Source organism: Sceloporus occidentalis, unplaced genomic scaffold (genome assembly GCF_023333645.1).
Source record: "Sceloporus occidentalis isolate IW3139 unplaced genomic scaffold, rSceOcc1.0.p SCAF_6, whole genome shotgun sequence".
NCBI lineage: Eukaryota > Metazoa > Chordata > Lepidosauria > Squamata > Phrynosomatidae > Sceloporus > Sceloporus occidentalis.
Window position 1 is genome coordinate 60,207,696 of NW_028316986.1, and position 19,254 is coordinate 60,226,949.

The 19,254-nt window shown below is 40.2% G+C and overlaps 1 protein-coding gene across 1 annotated transcript in view; it reads right to left on the reverse strand.

Annotated features, from left to right (window-relative positions):
* KIF26B (kinesin family member 26B) overlaps positions 1 to 19,254 on the reverse strand; it is a 321,102-nt gene that overhangs the window by 145,589 nt on the left and 156,259 nt on the right. Inside the window, exon 4 of the mRNA XM_089529798.1 lies at positions 1,699 to 1,882. Coding sequence (XP_089385924.1) covers positions 1,699 to 1,882 — 184 coding nt within the window. The remainder of the gene's footprint in view (positions 1 to 1,698; positions 1,883 to 19,254) is intronic.

Genomic DNA, 19,254 nt, shown 5'->3' on the forward strand with positions numbered 1-19,254 from the left:
ATTCTGAGTAACTGGCACACTAATGTTTAGTTTAACTCAAAATGTGAAGTTTTCTTCCTCCTCAGAAGTCCAGAAAAACTGTTTAAAGTGGTGCTGGAAGAACATGAGTCACTACAAACAGGGTTATAGGTGTGATCATCCGGCCCCTTTCTACACATTGCACTCCTTCATGTGCATAATTCACATATGCTAGGTATCATTATATGATTCCGACATCACTGTAAACCTACAATACCAGCAAAGATCCAAGAATCTGTCCTTGTCATAGACATATTCAGCCATCAGTTAAGAAACAAGAGACTGCAGTAACTGATTCTGTCTCCTATAGGGGCCCATTTACATCACACAATTATAGCACTATCCTTCCACTTGAGCTGCTATGCAATAATCCTATGGAATCCTAAGGTCTGCAGCTTGGTGAGGCATTGGCACTTCCTGGATGAGGAGTCTAAATGATCCTCCTAAACTGCCACAATCCCAAGATTCCATAAGACAGAACCGGGGCAGTTAAAGTGGAATAATAGTGCTATGACTGTATAGTGTGAATGAGCCCTTGTTGTAAGCAGACAGAAACATGAGCTAACAATGACAGAGTCAAAACAGGCTCTGGTTTGCATACGTACATTTATCCCTGAGAAGAGCAGTTATGGGGACAGTGTACATCTGGGACTGGATTTGGTTTGTGGTCTGATTAATTAAAGGGGCTGTGTTTCTGTTTTGTTTTTAAAACATCTTGCAGTGAAAGGCATTAAATTATTTCCTTGCACAGTTAATTGACCCTTGGCCAGCAAAAGACCTCAGTCGGATCCATCAAACCTGTTTCCTGAGGAATATCTCTTGTTATGGTGCACTCTAACATGAGGACTAAAGGCCACCTGGCTTTCATGCCAAGTGGAACTAGCTATTTAATTTATAGAACAATCAGTTTGACTACAGTGATGAACATACATATCTTCTTCAAGTGTCTCACGGGGTATTCCTTCTTGTTCCCATTTCAGTAACCATGGTAACTCTAAGGAGAAACAGTCTTTGTTCTTCCTCTCAAAATTGTTTCTAAGGGAAAATAGTTTTAACTCTCATTTGTCCTACAGCAATTAGCTTTTGACTTACTGCGTATTCCAATGCTGAGGTTTCAAAAGGGAAAATAGTTTTTGCTCCCTCTTCCTTTTAAAAACTTTTCATGATCAGTATTAGCAGTTCATGAAGCTCAACCAGCATTCAGGAAAACTTAGAACACAGACAAATATTCTTAACCGAAAACTATATATAGATTTCCAGTAGATGAAAAGAATATGAAAAGTGTGTGGTCATAAACCTCAGTTAGAAGCAGTGGGGAAACTGGACTTCTCCACTAAGTGTTATAGAAACATTCAGGAAATGTTATTCACATATTAAGGATGCACTCCTATGGGATGCACTAACACAGCAGCATACGTCATGGAATTCATAGAATCGTAGAGTTGGAGTTGGAAGAGACCACAGGGGCCATCCAGTCCAGTATATTCAGTTAATATACATAGGATATGGCATAAATATTTACTTTAGGAAACACAATGTTAGCACTAGTGAAAGCACAACGAACAAATTTATTGCATAAGTCATACAGCTGCCCACTGTTTTCTATGGGAAGAGTTTTCTTTTCTAAAGTTAATAAAGTATTATATTATAAATAAACATTGGTTGTGGATGAATTCCTACCTTGCCCAAACCAGGAGTGTCTTTTACTTTGTTGACTGCTCTCAGCAAACATGGTGGAGCTGGTGGAGGAGAAGTCTGTAAAATCATACTGAACTTTGTAGCAAAAAGATGAGATTCAGAAACAGAGGATGTAGAAGGCCTGTGTTTCTTCTTTTTGGATGATAGGTTCAACTTCTGAGCAGCTCTGCAAAAAAGATAAAGGCAAATACAGATTTTACCAAGTTACATCAAGAAGCATCTTAGTGATAAGAGACATAAAAAAAAAACCACCACTGACTCAATCAAAAATACCTTTTTGAGTTTAAGCCTTTTCATACCACTTCTTTGAGAGGATATGTATACAGATCCAAGTGGAATTTCTTCTTATTTAAACCAGGAACTGGTTAAACAGGATCCAAATTATATACGGCCTTCTTTTTTCTATGCAGTTCTCCATCTTAGCACACAGGCCCTGTTGTAGCCTATCACCAAATTAATGAGGTGTACAAACAGCTATTTATGTTAGACAATTTAGTTGTATAAATGGACTTTTAGATTACAAAGAACTGTTTGTCATTCTCAAGTCTTTGGGTGTCGTTTTTCAATGTAAGCAGCCAATCATTATTATGTTAATGTTTCTTATTAAATGCCCAAGTGATATTAATAAACCCATAAGGAACCTAGCACTGACTATTTTAAACTTTTGACACCTCATAAAAATTCCACCCTATTTCCTGACATGCAGCCAATCAACTTTTTGCTATTAGCAAAGCAGTTGGAAAATCATACAAACTAACAGTTGGTTAAATAAACTGCACTTTGATTTAGGTACTCAGAGCTAACGTGACACGTGAGCCATGCTTTCAATTCAAAAACAGATTTTTAAATTCAAATTAAGATTATTGCTGCAATCTAGCTTTAAAACTACTTCTACCTTAACTTTTATTTGCAGCACATGGTATATGAGAATGAACTCTGCATGAAAATGATATTGAACATTGCAGGCATTTTCCTCTTGAGTACTGTTTTTGTTTTCACACTTTCTACAGTTCAGAAACAGTGAAGAAAGTATTTGGCTTCATAAGGGAAAAAAATCCAAATCCAAAGACCAAACAAAAATGCCATAACACAGCAAACAGCCTTTTAGTTTTTGAAAATGTTAGTGGATGTAAGCAAAGTAATGTGGAGAAGGAAACAAAGGTTTGATGGTGCAAGAGACAAACATAGGAGGTTATTGCACCCAGGAATCCCAGCAGGAGAGATGAAAACGTATCCGGGCTGTAGGCAGCCTGTATCCACTCAGGCAGCCTATCTGCAACCCACAGCTTTTCCAAGAACAAGAAAATCTCCTCCTTGAAAACTCTATGGGAGAAGTCCTGGTTTCAGACAAGCTGCCCGAGTGGATATGGGCTGTCTACAGCCTGGACACGGGTAAATGTGATAACATTCATTTTCATCTTTTAGATCTCATATCTCTCCTGCTGGTATTCCTGGGTGCAATAATCTCCACAGCTACTTCTTGAAAAATAGATTTGATGTTGTATCACAAATGCTACATTCAATTACAGTGTTCAGACTGAGCACAGGTAAAGCCTTCAGACTAAATTGGAGAAAGGTATGGATTTCTATGAGAAATAAAGTCTTATTTATTAGGTTCAAAATGGCATTAACTTTTAACATGCAACAAGAAGAGTTCGAGAGATTTTTCTTTTTAATTCAGATATTTACTAGTGGTAGGCAGAATAAAAAATAAAATAATAAAAATTGCTAGGATACTGATGTGTGTAAATGTATTTGCAGCTCTGTATCGACTTCCTGCTTTAAAAAAATCATTTTCAACACAATCTGAATGTCACAATCTACTGTATGTAGCACCAAAGCTTCTACTCATGAATCATTTGAATGAGAAAATGGACACACAGTAACAATTTCTTTAAAAATGCCCTTGTGTGCATAAGGATGAATCTGCTTTCCAACTGACCAAGAGCACCTCTGTCTTGGAATCTGCTTTCCAACTGACCAAGAGCACCTCTGTCTTGTTTGGATTGAGTTTCAATTTATTCGCCCTCATCTAGCCCATTACTGATGGCAAACACTGATTTAGGACCAGGACAGCCCCTTTGTATTGGGGTGGAAAGAATATGCCCGTTTGACATACGCCAAATATTGGAAATCTAACACCGTACCAGCTCTAAATGAATGGCCAATAAAACTGAATGAGTTAGCTACATTGGATATCTTATCAATCCTCAACAATAACAGATCTACACAGTAATATGAAACGAAATGGAAAAGAGACACAAAATTATGAGAAGATAAGGACATATGATATGATAAGTTAAATGATAATATCTTACAAGATAAGCCAAAAGAATGTTATTTCAATTCTGATTATGTGTTTTTGGTCTCTTCAAGTAAAAACAAAGATTAATGGCTTCATAAAAACAAAACAAAACAAAGTAGTAGATTTGAGTGTCATCCATATATTTATGGCACCGCACCCCAAAACTTTGGTGACCTTCCCTCAGTGGCTTCATGTATGTTTAATAGCACAGGGGGAAAACAGAACCCTGACGATCCCACAGACCAATGGGCGGATGGGTCAAACAGGAATTCCCAAGCACCATTGTAAAACCCCATCACAGTGAGGTGGTCCAGAAGGATGCCATGGTCAACAGTATCAAAAGCCACTGAGAGGTCCAGCAGAACCAACAGGGACACTCTCTGTGTCCAGTTCCCTGAATAGATCATCCACCAAGGCAATGAAAGCTGTCTCTGTCCCATAGCCAAGCCTGAAATGAGATTGAAATGGATCTAGATAAACCATTTCATCCAGAAATCCCTAGAGTTGAGAGACCACCACACACTCCAATACCTTGTTAAAAATGGGAACTTGGACACTGGCCAATAATTATCAATTATAGAGTGATTCAGTGATGGCTTTTTAAACATCACCCTCACAAATGCCACTGTTAGGCAAGCTGGAGCTCTGTCTTGTTGTAAGGCAGCACTGACTACTCCTTTCCCTACTCAGCCAGATCCCCTCTGGCATGTGGGATAGGCCAGGAAGGCCATGTGGTGATTTTCACTTTTCCAAGGATCCTGTCCACATCCTCAGGATACACATCTTGAAAAGGATGCAATAACACTGGAAAAAATAGAGGAACTAAGGTTACATCCACTGGAATTGTATCAACTGAAGCATCCAAGTTGGAGTGCATCTCAGTAATTTTTTTCTGCAAAGCGCCATGTAAATTCTTCACAATGGACTGTCACATGGTCTGCACGTTTTACTTGAGGTCCAATGTGTAATTAATCTATGATAACTTGAAACAGCTCTGCTGGACACCTCCTTGCAGATGTAATGGTGGCAGCAAAAAATAATTTCTTTGCCTATAATTAGGTTCTAGCCCATGTTCAGTCAGATTCACTGCAAGCCCCAACATTACTCTAGTTTCCTTCTCACTTGCTTCATCACTGCCAACCCTCTGAAAAACCAGGGGGCTGGTTTGCCTCTACTCCATAGGAGGGGATACTCAGAAGCAATACTCAGAAGCAGGATAATCTCCAAGAGCCATCTGGAACCATCAACCTGCTGGGGCAAACCATCCCATAGGTCTCCCATCCCTGCAGAGATTCCAGGTCACATTTAGTCTAAACCTGACCAAGTAATGGTCTGTCCATGGCAACTGAACTGAAGAGAATTCCTCCAACTCAAGGTGACCATCACTCACCAAACACAGAAAACAAGGTCCAGAGTGTGGCTATCACATTAGAACCAGATGCCACTTGAGACAGACCCATGGTTGTCATGGAAGCCATAAAGTCCTGAAACCAACATGGCTGTCTCAGCGTGAAGTTCCCCTGTGCTACTAAAAGTGGGGACTCCAATACAAATCCTGCAACCACCCTGTCTAGCTCAGGAAGGGAGACTATTCCTTCCCACCTCCACCTCCAAGTCTTGCCTGTTACTGAACAGAAGAGCTTGGTGGCCAGAGCTGAGAGAAATTAACACTCCATCCCAGCCTCATCCAGCCAGGTCTCTGTAATACAGGCTCATCCAGAAACAAAACCTGACTGGCACTTGTTTTTCCATTCATCATCCTGGCATTCAGCAACAGCATTTTCAATCCAGGGGAACTATCACCAAGGCTATTCATACTATTTGACCTAAGAGAGAGTCTTCAATATTCTACTCTCTTATTTCACTATTCTGACCAGAATTCATTTATTTCCTTAAAAGGGGGGGGGGGGATCCTTATATAACAGTGTGAACAAACGCAAATCACACTTATGCATATTAAAAATATTAGCTGAATGTACATGTTTAAGCTGACTGGTCCATTGTTTTTCTAAAATGATAACTGATCTGTTTAGCTTAAACCATCTCAAACTCTCAGCACACATACCTTTACTCATATCTTTGGTTTAATCCAAATTAATTCCATTATACTATCCATGGTAACTTGTTGGACCCATAATTTCTTCCCTGTTTCTTCACTGGCATATTCCAACACTCTCGCTTTGCTTTCTTAATCTTTTAATCTTTCTAAAATATGTATTGAACCAGAAGGTCTATTGCTGACATTTTTACTTAAAGGAAAAGAAACACTATTGGAAGATAGCTGGCCTTTTCAAAACCTTAGAATGATATGCTATTTTGACAGTGCTAACCTTTGAAATGGAATTAAAACAGAAGAACCTTGATTTATTTTGGCCAACAATTTGAAAAGGAATGTAAAATATATGTGCTACAACCTCATCTTTCTTTTTTTAAGGGAAAAAAACCAAGAAATAGGAATAACAGAATGACAGGTACATACTTCTAACTTATGGGAAGAAAGTAACAAAAGATATATCTCTGCAACCTCAGATGTTTTCAACAGAAGCTTGGGGAAAAGTGGCTGATATTTTTAGAGACTTCTAAAAACTATGTGTGAAGCTCCTATTTTTAAATATTGAATTACAGAACCATGGAGTTGGAATATGTAACTAGGGACATCTGGTCCTACCAGTGTAGGAATCCACAATTAAAACATTCCTGAGAAGTGACCATCCAGTCTCAGCTGAAAAAGATCCAACAAAGGAGAGACCACCATCTGCCATAGTAATGTATTCCACTTTCAAACAGCTCTTACCAACAGTCTTCTCAAAAGTCTTTTGCTCTAGTTTTTAGACCCGGAGCACAGCTTGGGCTTATATTCTTCCTGCTTTGGCCACATGCATCTGAACAGGTAAGTTTTGAAATGGGACAGGGCTGTTTCTTTTAGCCTGTGTAGAGAGCCCCATAGTCTTCTCTTTTCCAAGCTAAACATACCCAACTCTCTCAGTCATTCTTCATAGAGTATAATTTCCAGATCTTTTACTGTCTTGGTCATCCTACTCTGAAGTAATTCTAACATACACTTACCAGTAATATAATTGCAAGAATTTCACAAAATTCTTTTCACAATGTTATGTTATTTCCTTAAAGGCTAATACAACAAGTGATTGAAAGGTCAAGTGAAAAGAGGATATAGATCATCTCACAAAAATAATGTTCCTGAAACAGGCCATTAGTAACATAAATAATAACTATGCTATATTTGAGTAGAATAATTCTTTGGTTCATGGGTTGGCTTTCAGAAAGAAAATGACCAAATATGTAAATGTCTGCTTGAATTAACTGGGATCAGCTAAAATATAAATCATAAATGAATGGATGCATAATATTTATTTTTTTAGTCTCCAGAACATAGCAGATATAACCAGCAAATGACCTATTTAGCATAATTTGTTGCTAGAGAACAAAATGGTATGAACTTTGGGCTCCCACAATCTCACCTAAAAGAGAAAGAGGAGTAATGTTGCCATTTGTGGCTTATTCCAAACCACAGTTTTTCATTTTCTTCAACAAAAACAAGTACTTAGAAGACTTGAATTACCACGATGTAAGTAAATTGTCTGGAAGTTTGGCTCTACTTCAATTGGCTTTACTGATCTAGGGCTACCACTAGGTAATTACCACCATCCACTTTTTAAAAAATTAAAAAAAATACCTCTTGCTTTCTTGAGACTACTCTGGCTCTATCTGGTGGCTACTCCCCATTTAGTCTTATGTGAGGACAGGCCCTATGTGTACAGTAAGTTTCTCCTAGCATGGTTATTTTTGGCTCAAATCTTCCCTGCTCTAAAATGGAAAAAGTCTATACAAAAATGTTGGTACCTTCTTAGGTTTGGCAAACAAAGAGATGAAAGGTGGAAGTACAGTGTGATTAGCTGACTGCTAAATGTGATCCTAACACTTATCCTAGTTGTGCAGCAGTATCCCACTGCCTGAAACCTCTAAACCAATTCCCAAGACCAGGAGGTATGCCCTTGTGATGTCATAGAGGTGGGTATTTGCAAAATCAGAGAGGACACAGGGACTGAATGAGCCACAATCCAGCAAAAGACAGCTAATCAGTTAATATGGCAATCCAGGTAGGCAGAAAAATGTGACCATCAGTTTCTCCGATTTCTGATAGGACTCACATAGTTCAGGGCGTCACCTATAGCACTTATGATGGCTGGGAACCTTTTCCAGGGCCTACAGCACTTTTAGGACTGGTGAAAGGCTCACCACCAGCCCATGGGAAGTTTTTCATTCAAGTCCTACACCTCTTCTGCCATGATGTGAACAGTAAGAAGGCTCATAAGTCTTATACTGGCATTCCATTCTCTGTCTTGGTCCAAGTGCCACAATTGGGCTAAGTGCATGTATCCATCGTCTCCCTCCCCTTCCATACTCCTCAGCATCCTGGCTTTTTGGTATGCCCTATTGTGCAAATACAACACACACTGAAGCTTTAATGCCACCCTCACTCACAGAATTCAAACATTTTCTTCCCAGTATCACTGACTTTTTTTTCTCTGTGCCTGAAGACCTGGGGAAGCATAGCAAAATTCTGAGACTTCAAGCAATGCCCTGAGACCAGGCAACCCTGGTGAGCACCCCAGCAATACTATAGACTGAGATAGGAATCCAAATCCAGGAGACTTCATTTTTAGGGGCACTGTCAGAAGCCACATGTCAGAGGTCGGTGGACCCTCCATGTAACTTGGTGGGTTTAAAAATAAGGTTTAAAGAACAGTGGAAGAAAAAAGAAAACACAGGGCACAAATGTTAGCTGCAGCATTAAATTTATTGGCAAAGAACATACAATAATAATAATAAGGCTTTATTTATATATCGCTTTTCCAATGATCAAAGCGGTGCACATCAATAATATAGTTACATTCAGTTTAAAAAATATAAAATCTACAAATATTAATATACATAAAAACACATCCGAAGATCTATCAGTCAATAAAGTGCAATAAAGTGCAATTCTGTCAAGAATAGTGACTACAAAGAGTATGGGTATGCTAATTGAAATAAATGTGTCTTCGAAGCCTTCTTGAAGGCATCTACAGTGGAGGAGGCTCAAATTTCATCAGGGAGGTTGTTCCAGAGAATCGGTGCTGTCTATGTATATGACCTCTTGTGAGTTGTTGACAATCTCACTCTCGGACATTCTAATAGATGTTTTCCTGATGTTCTGAGAGTGTGGGGCAGATTGTGTGGGAGAAGGTGCTCCTTCAAGTAGCTCGGGCCCGAGCCATGTAGGGCTTTATAGGTAATAACCAACACTTTGTATTGAGCCCAGAAGCTAATGGGCAGCCAGTGAAGAGATTTTACTATCGGAATTATATGGTCTTCCCTGGATGTTCCAGTGACCAGCCTGGCTGCAGCATTTTGGACTAACCGAAGCTTCCGAACCTGGTACAAAGGTAGCCCCATGTAGAGCACATTGCAGAAATCTAGACGAGAGGTTACCAGTGCATGCACTACTGTTTCAAGGTCCTTTGGTCCAAACAGGGACGCAGCTGGCGTATCAGCCGAAGCTGGTACCAAGCACTCTTGGCCATCGCATCCACCTGTGATGACAATTGTAGGGAAGAATCCAAGAGTACTCCCAGACTGCGAACTTTGTCCTTTACGGGGAGCATAACCCTGTCTAGGACTGGATGACAAATTTCCCTGCCTGAACTTGGGTACCTATCACGAGTACCTCTGTTTTCTCTGGATTCAGCTTGAGTTTGATATTAGGAATAAAGAAAAAGAATGCTACTCAGCTGAGAAGTTTATGCCTTGTCTGCACTACTCAGGATACTCTGTGGGATACTTGGAGTGTCCTGGCCCCAGAACTGCTCCAACCTCTTCCTGTTACCTGACCCTCTATTCCCACACTGGAGTGGCTGCCTACATGGGTGTCCTGCTGAGCCATCTGGCATGTCCACTGACATTGTAACAGGTCACTTACTTCTGAGGTCTGAACAAGGTGCCCAGCTATGAACACATGGCTGGGCACCTCATTCTGACCTCAGAGCAAGTTACTGCTGACAGTGGCAGATGTGCAGGACAGCTCAGCATGATGCCCATGCAGGCAGCTACCCTGGCACAGGAATGGAGGGCTCCGGATCATCCCAGAAGATCCTAAGAAAGAGATGTTTTTTGTTAAAATTCATGCCTAGGTGCCCAGGTCTGATGCTGAACATGCCAGATCTTGTCTGGACTGTTTGCACCAGAAGCAGAGTTTGAGCTGTGTTTCATCCAAACTTGACACTGCCAGAAGTAGTAGTAGTAGTAGTAGTAATAATAATAATAAAATTTATTTATATTCTGCCTTTTCCTTGTGGAATCAAGGTGGATTACAAAGCAAAGGGAGCAAAATACAAAGTACACACCCTCCACCAATTACATCACAGCAAACATAATACAATAGATTAATTATACAAGAAGTCAAAAATACACAGAAAAGTACAAAATACAAAAAATACAAAATACACAACATAGCATAATAATCGAGCATAATATAGCATAATAATCTAAACGACAATCCCCAACTCTCTCCTAGCAGCAAAACAACAGTCTATTAACAATTACATGTCTAAAATAGTTATCCTCAAAGCCACTGCAGCCAGGCGATCTGAGAGCATTGGAGCTGGTATAAAATACTCTGCTGCTCTCCTCCGCATCCTTTTCTGGGCCAATGTAGCCAGGTGATCCAGGGAGGGGGCCCACGAGCCGGAATTTTAAAAGTGCCACTCTCCGAGGGTGTCTCCCAATTAGCTGCCTCAGGCCCACTGGGCTTCAGGTGGTCTTCACCACTCTCACTCACACACACAGCTGGAGCCAGGAGGTCTTTCTCCACTGGGGCTGCCTAGAGAAAAGAGGCCTCTTCACTTATCAGGACAAGGCCTTACACAAATTAGAGCTGCCGCTTCATTCTTGCAAAGCATATACTCTTAAAAGAATTTTATTCTGGCCTGGAAGGGTTGGCTCAAACAAATAGGCAAACTCACAGGCTAAACAGTTGGCTAGGGCCTCATTTCAAAAAGTGCTAATCAGTCAGTCACTGTTTTCCCCATTCTGCATACATATCTACTCATGAGTAAGTGCCACTGAAGACAATGGAGCTCACTTTCTTGTAAATATGGCCCAGTACAGACAGGCACTTTGCAGTGTCCTCACCACAAACTAAGGGTAGATGAGGCTGGGCATTTACATGCCCAGCAGCCCTAGTTTGCAACCATCATGGCTCGCCACCATCATGGCTCGCCACCGTCTACACAGGCAGCACCATAATGGTGTGAGCATCATGCAGCACCCAAACGGTGCTGGCAGGAAATGACGTGATTGGGCGTGTCCATGTGCCAATTGCTCCCCTTCCAGGAAGTTGCTTTCAGCAGCTTCTTTTTGCTCCTGGGAGGGAGCTCATCATTGCTGCGCTGTTTGGATGCTGTGGCAATGATGCGGGGCAAAGAGGAGTGGCACAGTGCCGCCCATCTGTCAAAACCCTATATTTAGAACTGCAGGCTAGGTCTACTAAACCAAAGAAAAGGAAACAGGGTCTAGCATCCTGATAGTGACATATACATGTGTACGTCACACTAAGCATGTGTAGATAATTATTTACCCTAGCACAATAGGCATTCTGCTTATAGCAGAAGACGTTTCACACTGCACCTTGCAATCTAATCATTAGCATGTGTTGCTCAGTTTTGAAATTTTGCATGGGAGTTACATAGTGCTGGGGTAGTGTATCTCTAAACAGATATATTTACACTGCACTGAGGGGTTGCTGGACTACAGCTGTTGTATCGACTCTGCTGAGATGAATCATGAATAAAGTGGAAAATCTTTGCATGATACTCATCTCATGTGAAGTCGAAAGCTTTCATGGCCGGCATCCATAGTTTTTTGTGGGTTTTTTGGGCTATGTGGCCATGTTTTAGAAGAGTTTCTTCCTGACATTTCACCAGCATCTGTGGCTGGCATCTTCAGAGAATGCTTGCCTGGAAAGGACTTGGGTATGTTTATATTGTGTGACCTGGAAAGGCAGGAGTCATTTGCATGTGTATTGTTCTGTTGCTAATCACATGCAAATGACTCCTGCCTTTCCAAGTCACACAATATAAACATACCCATGTCTTTTCCAGGCAAGCATTCTCTGAAAATGCCAGCCACAGATGCTGGTGAAACGTTAGGAAGAAACTCTTCTAGAACATGGCCACATTGCTCGAAAAACCAGAACAAACTATATTCATCTCCGTCTGTAAATTTCTCCAGACTCTGTGCTATTTCCATTTAAGTATCCCAAAGCATACATGAGAAGATCTGGATATAATTTCCTTTCTGTTTGCATTATAATGTGTGAGGTTGTGTATGCACATGCCTTCAAAACACACACACACACAGTTTATATGTCCGTGAGGATCTATAAACATGTCTTTTAAATGCTCAGTAAATACCTCATGCTTGTTCTTCCTATTTTTATGCAGGTATTCAATTTCACAGCAACAGTAAAACTGCCCAGGCCATGTGTGTATCAGTGCTATTTCCACTTTACATCTTGGGTGGTTTCATTCATTCAGCTTTTGGCCTCCTACAGAACCTAAAGTAACCAAACTCTGCTGGATGTATTATAATCACTCATCAAATCATAGCCATGAATTGTTACATAATTATTACACACAGTCAGGGTCAAATATGTAATCCTAACAAAGAGCCTAACCCACTAAAAACTGAACCCCCTTTTGTCAATTGATAATTGTACCAAAAATCAGTGGGGTTTTCCTTTAATTTGACACATGGGCGGGATACATACCACCATATAGTACGTCTTCTATACGTACTAGGGTTAGGAACGGGCGGTGCTTCCGCACCCCCCAACCCTAGTACGTATAGAATACGTACAAGATGGCGGCGCCCCTTCCACATGGGCGCCGCCATCTTTGCGTATCGGACGCTGAGCGTCCGTACGCGTCGCGCCGCTTGTGACGTAGCGAGCGCGCCCCTGGCGCCTCGCTACGTCGCAAACGCGACGAAAAAAGAAGCTCCATTTTGGAGCTTCTTTTTCGGTCCGCGCGGGAGTCGGGCCGTGTGAAGGCTCCGGCTCCCCCGCGGACCTACTGGCGGCGGCGGCAGAGCGCCGCAAAGTGGCGGTATGTACCCCGCCATGGATTTCATACTTGCTGTGAATCTATTGACCTGAAGCACTATGAACATGCACAATTTCAGTATAAGTTCATACGGTTTCCTGCCCATTCTCTCAGGGCTCTGAAAGACATTGATGAAATCTTTATGTTGGTTGTGGGGAGGGGGTCTAAGATGTTGCTACTATGTCATTTTTGAAGTGTAAGAGCTTGACTTCATTACAGTGACAACAGAAAGATTCAAATCATAAAAGTAGGAAAAATGTTTTGTTATATAAAGCCAAAGTACTCATCACACCTGATAATGGTAGGTCAGTTTTTTGGTTCAAGAGAACAAACCTTCAATAATGTGCTAACTTGTCTTTAACCTCTTGTTCAAGAGGTTTCCATATATTTACAGGTGTAATTAAGGGATCAGGATGTGACACCAATGGCATTATTTCCTAAACCAGAACTACTGAACCTGGGGCTCTCCAGATGCTGGAGTCAAATTGAGTCACCCCCGTTCAACATGACCAGTGTTGGTGCATGATGGGAATTATTATCTGGAGAGCCACAGGTTCCCTACCCCTATCTATCCTACTATTCTTATGCCAGGCTAGGGTATATTCTCTAGATAATCTCCAAAAATTCTTAACTCACTCTCTTTCCTACACACTCCCTGTACTTAATTGTTTAAATACTTGAAGGGATGTCATACTGAGGAGGGAGCTGACTTGTTTTCAGCTGCTCCAGAGACTAGGTCCTGGAGCAATGGATGCAGGCTACATGAAAAGAGATTCCACCTCAACATTAGGAAGAACTTCCTGGCAGTAAGAGCTGTTCGACAGTGCAACACACTCCCTTGGAGTTTAGTGGAGTCTCCTTCCTTGGAGGTCTTTAAGCAGAGGCTGGATGGCCATCTGTTGGGGATGATTTGATTGAGAGTTCCTGCATGGCAGGGGGTTGGACTGGGTGGCCCTTGCGGTCTCTTCCAACTCTATGATTCTATGATTCCAAATGCAGAAGAAGGGATGGAAAAGTTGGAATTAGGAACATAAAGATCAAGTTGGTGCATATACAGAACAAAATCTAGGTCAAAGATGGATAAACTTTGGCTGGAATTTTTTGGTACTAAACTTCCCACTTTCCCTTATTATTGGACATGCTGAGTGGGGCTGATAGCAGATGTAGGCCAACATTTCCCATTTTTGGCCTGGGGACTAAGAGGCTATCCAGACTGGCCTGAAAGGCCGTCCTGTGGGTAGAATCAGGGCGCAGGCCCTAATTCTGCCCCAGGGCACCATGATGGCGTGCACCGCTACAGACAGTGCATGCCATCATGATGCACCTCCAGCACTACGTGCAGATGATGCAGTGCTGAAGGGGCACCGTAAAGCCATGCCACCATGGCTATGGTACCCTTTGGAGGGCATAAAAAGAAGCCACTTTTTATGGCTCCTTTTTGTGCCCTCCAGAAGCTGGATCAGGGCCGTGGCATGAGGTTGCTATGGTTCCGATCCGGCCAGGAAAGGGGCAGCTTCAGGCCTCCCCTTTGAGGCGGTCTGTATATCCCTAAGAGTGAGAAGCAAGGAAAGGGGACTGTCCACAGATTCAAGCATCCACTGCTTGTAAATATTACAAAAAAGTATAAATTCCAAATAGCAAGCCTTGATTTTCCATTTTATATAAGGGACACCATTTTACTATCCCATTGTATTTTAAAACATAGATATTGGATAAGCCTCAAATCAATTTAATTATTGATAGATCTGGTTTGTGTCTACATTCATGATCAATTAATCCCTATGGTTTTTGGAGACAGAAGTGAAATTTTAAAACACAAGAAACCTCTGAACACTTAAGCAATGAGACATTACAGCCCATTTTAAAGGCTTGAAAATGCTATAAAGTTAGTAAACCATTTGTGGCTTGGTGGATTTTACAGGCTTTGTACTCTTCTACTACCTCCAGCATGAAAATGTTGGCCACACACGAAGCAAATTTTGATATACCCTTACTCCGGCTAGCCTAAACCTTTCATGATCTCATATGAAGAAAAAGAGCTGTATCACATCCAAAATATAGCTCTTCTTGGAGTTTAATGTGCTTGTTGACAGAAAAACTATATGAAACAGGAATGATAGCACAATTGATATGTTATCTCTGCATTTTGCATTGGCCAGCCAAACTTGTGGGAGCTGCTATGCTTTGGAAAGAGGTTTTCCTGTTAATTTAATGCATTAAACATGCACTTAAGACCACCTCTGCAAGTCAGCTTTCTGTGTTGAATTATATTTTAAAGCTCAATACAAATTTTTCTGAACAGTTTAATATCATTATAAAAGTTATGGACCCACCACCATGAAATTACTAATATTACTTAATAACAATGTGTGGCAATTACCACATTGTATAAAATATTTACAACCTAGCCTGTTTCAACTGCTGTCACATTATCTTGAAACCAAACCAAATATTAATATGCCTTCCACTTGCCCTTAAAATAACTAGGTTGAACATCTACCACTGTATATTTATCAGTCATCAGAACATTTATCAGAAAATTGACCACTATCAGTCAAACATTTTGAATTCAGCTGGAGAGTCTTGTGTTTCAGGGAATTGTCTCAAAGACATGTGTAAGAGCTTAGAAAGGCAGACTGGAAAAATAAGGTTTGACCCAGAAATGGCTCTTGAATAGAATAAATTAGTGGTTCCATTATATCTGCTTCAAGAGCAGCTAATGGATCCACCACTGCAAAGGTGGCAAATGCACTTTAGATCTTATCATTGCTCTTCCTGCAGCTGCTCCAAGTTGCACAGAAACTGTACTCGTGTTGGATCTCAGTTCTGAACCAGCAGAATTCCACAATCCAAAGCAGTTGTGTTTTATAGTGATTGACTCTCATTGAATTGATGGTTAGAAACTGGAAAGAAGAAAGAACATACCACTAAAAATATTGAAACTAATTTTTGGCTGCACTTGAGACCCTAGCCGTATGTACTTAAGGACAGTATTAAAAGGGTGAAAGTAGGGTGAACGTTAATGTCCAGGTACCTTCTGAGGCCGAAAGGTGGAATTAACCTAAGTCTTAAAGGAGGACTCAGATTGGCTGCTTTCCAGTCATTTGGGATTTAGAAACAAGTTATCAATGTTTTAGAGATAAACTTACATTTGAGTATATTAAGATGTCTTGGATGCAACTATTATGGTCTTGTGGTTTGTTAATTTAAGTTTGACAATCAGGCTTAAAGCTACATCTCTTCAGTCCAATACATATTAGCCCCAATTCTTCACACTGCTTTGTTGAAACAGTTGATTTAGGCATGAGTATCGGCCTGGCAACTTCTGCAGTGAAAATGGACACAAACGATTAATTCAGCTTCCCGGCAAGCTCCCTGTCCGACTTTAGCACAACTATCTGCTGGCATTTAATAGTTCAACCACATCTCTGTTTTCCTCCTTTTGAAGTATTTAAATAATTTTTGTACTGAGAGTTTTAATAGGCTAACTCAAACTGTTAGTCCCAACTGGAGTTGATGCATTGCATAAATGGGGCTTATTAAGTAAAAATATATGGATGTCCCATTTGATTTAATGGGTCTATTTCTTTCAGGACAAACATCTTGATTTAGCTCAGTGCTAAATGCAATATGCTGCATCTCTTGCAACTTTTATTGTGTGTGCAAACGTGTGTTCCTTTTTGTTCTCATTACCATTTTATGAAGGCAGTCTTTCTAATAGCGTCCTTGATTCTATTGCTTGAAACTCTGACAAATATACCTGGTTGTATATTTCTTGATTTCCAGCAAATATTTTTGCTTAAAATCTATTACTGTGATTTTTAATAATCTTAGAAGCTTTCTGCAAAAAATTAACTCTCTTTCAACTTTCTTTTTAAATTGTTTCCCCCAAGTCTCTTCATTGTAGAGTTGTTTCCTCTTTTGAAGTCAAATGTGGAACATATTGAACAATTCTCTACATTGTAGGATCAAATAATCATAGAGTTAGAAGAGACCACAAGGGCCATCCACTCCAACCGATTGTCATACAGGAACACACAATGAGACCACCCCTAACAGATGGCCTCTGTTTAAGAACTTCCAAAGAAGGAGACTCCGTCACACTCTGAGGCAGCATACCCCACAATCAGCTCTTATCATCAGGAGGTTCTTCTTAATGTTTAAGTGGATCTCTTTTCCTGTAGTTTGAATCCATTGCTCCATATCTTGTTCTGTGGGGCAACAAAAAACAATCTTGCTCCACTTCCATATGATATCCTTTCAAATATTTAAACATGGTTATGATATCACCTCTTCTCTAGGCAAAACATGCCCAGCTCCCTAAGCCACACCACTTAGGGCATGGTTTCCAGAACTTTCACCATTTTGGTCACCTTCCTCTGGACATGTTCCAGATTGTCTGCATCCTTCTTAAATTGTGGTGCCAAGAACTGAGCACAGTATTCAAAGTGGGGGCCGTCCAAAGCAGAATAAAGTGGCACTATTACTTCCCACAATCTAGATATTATACTTCTATTGATGCAGCCTAGAATCATGTTAAATTTTCTGGCTGCAGCAACATACTGCTAAGTTATGTTCAGCTTGTGATCCACTACGACTCCTGGATTCCTTTCGCATGCACTGCTATCAAGCCAGGTGTCACCTATCCTAATATTTGTACATTTCATTTTTACCACCCAAGTATCCTACATTTTTTCCCTTTTGAAATTCAATTTGTTAGTTGTGGCTCAGTTTCTAATCTGTTAAGATCATTTTGAATTATGATCCTGTCCTCTGGGGTATTGGCTACCCCTCCTAATTTGATGTCATTTGTAAATTTGATAAGCTTATCTCCTAATCTATCTTCCAAGTTATTTATAAAGATGTTGAATAGCACTGGGCCAAAGACAGAAGCCTGTGGCACCCCACTAGTCATTTCTCTCCAGGATGAAGAGTAGCCATTGGTGAACACCCTTTGGGTTCTATCAGTCATCCAATTACAAATCCACCTAACAGCTGCATTGTCTAGTCCACATTTTACTAGCTTAAAATATGGGCTAGACAATGCATTCTACACATGTCTTGTCCACTTTTCTTGGATATAACAACACGTCCATCACTGATTGTACCTGATTCAACAACATCTTTATCAACAAGATTCTGGGAGGCATTTAGTATCAAGTTGGTTGTCTCCCCCTCTAATCAATTTCATAACTGATTGGTCCAGGCCAAAGTCATTTAGGGTTTTCTAGACATCCTGGGATATTTAGAAATGTGACTCTTTTCCTTCTTTCATGGCATGAACTAAATTATCTGGAACAAAAATTATGTGTCTGTAATGTTTTCTCAATGATAGCTTATAGTGCTAACATTTAAATAAACCTTTTGTTCTCACTCTTCTATTTTCAACCAGATGAAATGAAAAATGACACATAATTGAATACATACTACTCAAAAGAATATTTCATTGCTGGGAAGCAGTAGATTGTGTGAAGGTGTGAAATATGCCAACAAGAAAAAATTGCATAGGATAGAAAGCTTTTATAATTTACAGCTCTTCCCTTATTATCTTTTGATCATTCAGCAAAAAGCTAATTAATTTTCAATTAGAGGAGATCTTACCATTGATTGGATGCCTGCAGGATAGTTAAGCAAAAGTTTGACATTTAGTTTTGATTCCAAGGAACAGCTATGCAATTTCAACTATCATGAAATAAATATATTTGCTATGGGAAGGAAGATCTTACAAGCAGGTTTAATAGTAAAAGAAAAAATCATGCCATACACAGTGTACATAGAAATTAAACTGTCTTAATTTTACCATCATGTTAACTGCAGATATAATCAACATGGTAAAACTACTAGGTGCACAATTCCCAACTTTCAAAAGCACAAAAAAAAAAACCCTCTTGAAAAGAAAACAGCAATCCTGCAATTGCTCACTATTAGGCATATACCACAGAAAAGAGTCTCTACAGATCATTATTACAAATATTGGAAAGTGATGTCATAACGACAGAAAATAATGCAGGAAATAGTCTAGGTTAAAGAAATTTCCTCTTCTGAAGTCAACTGTGGAATGAATTGGGCTTA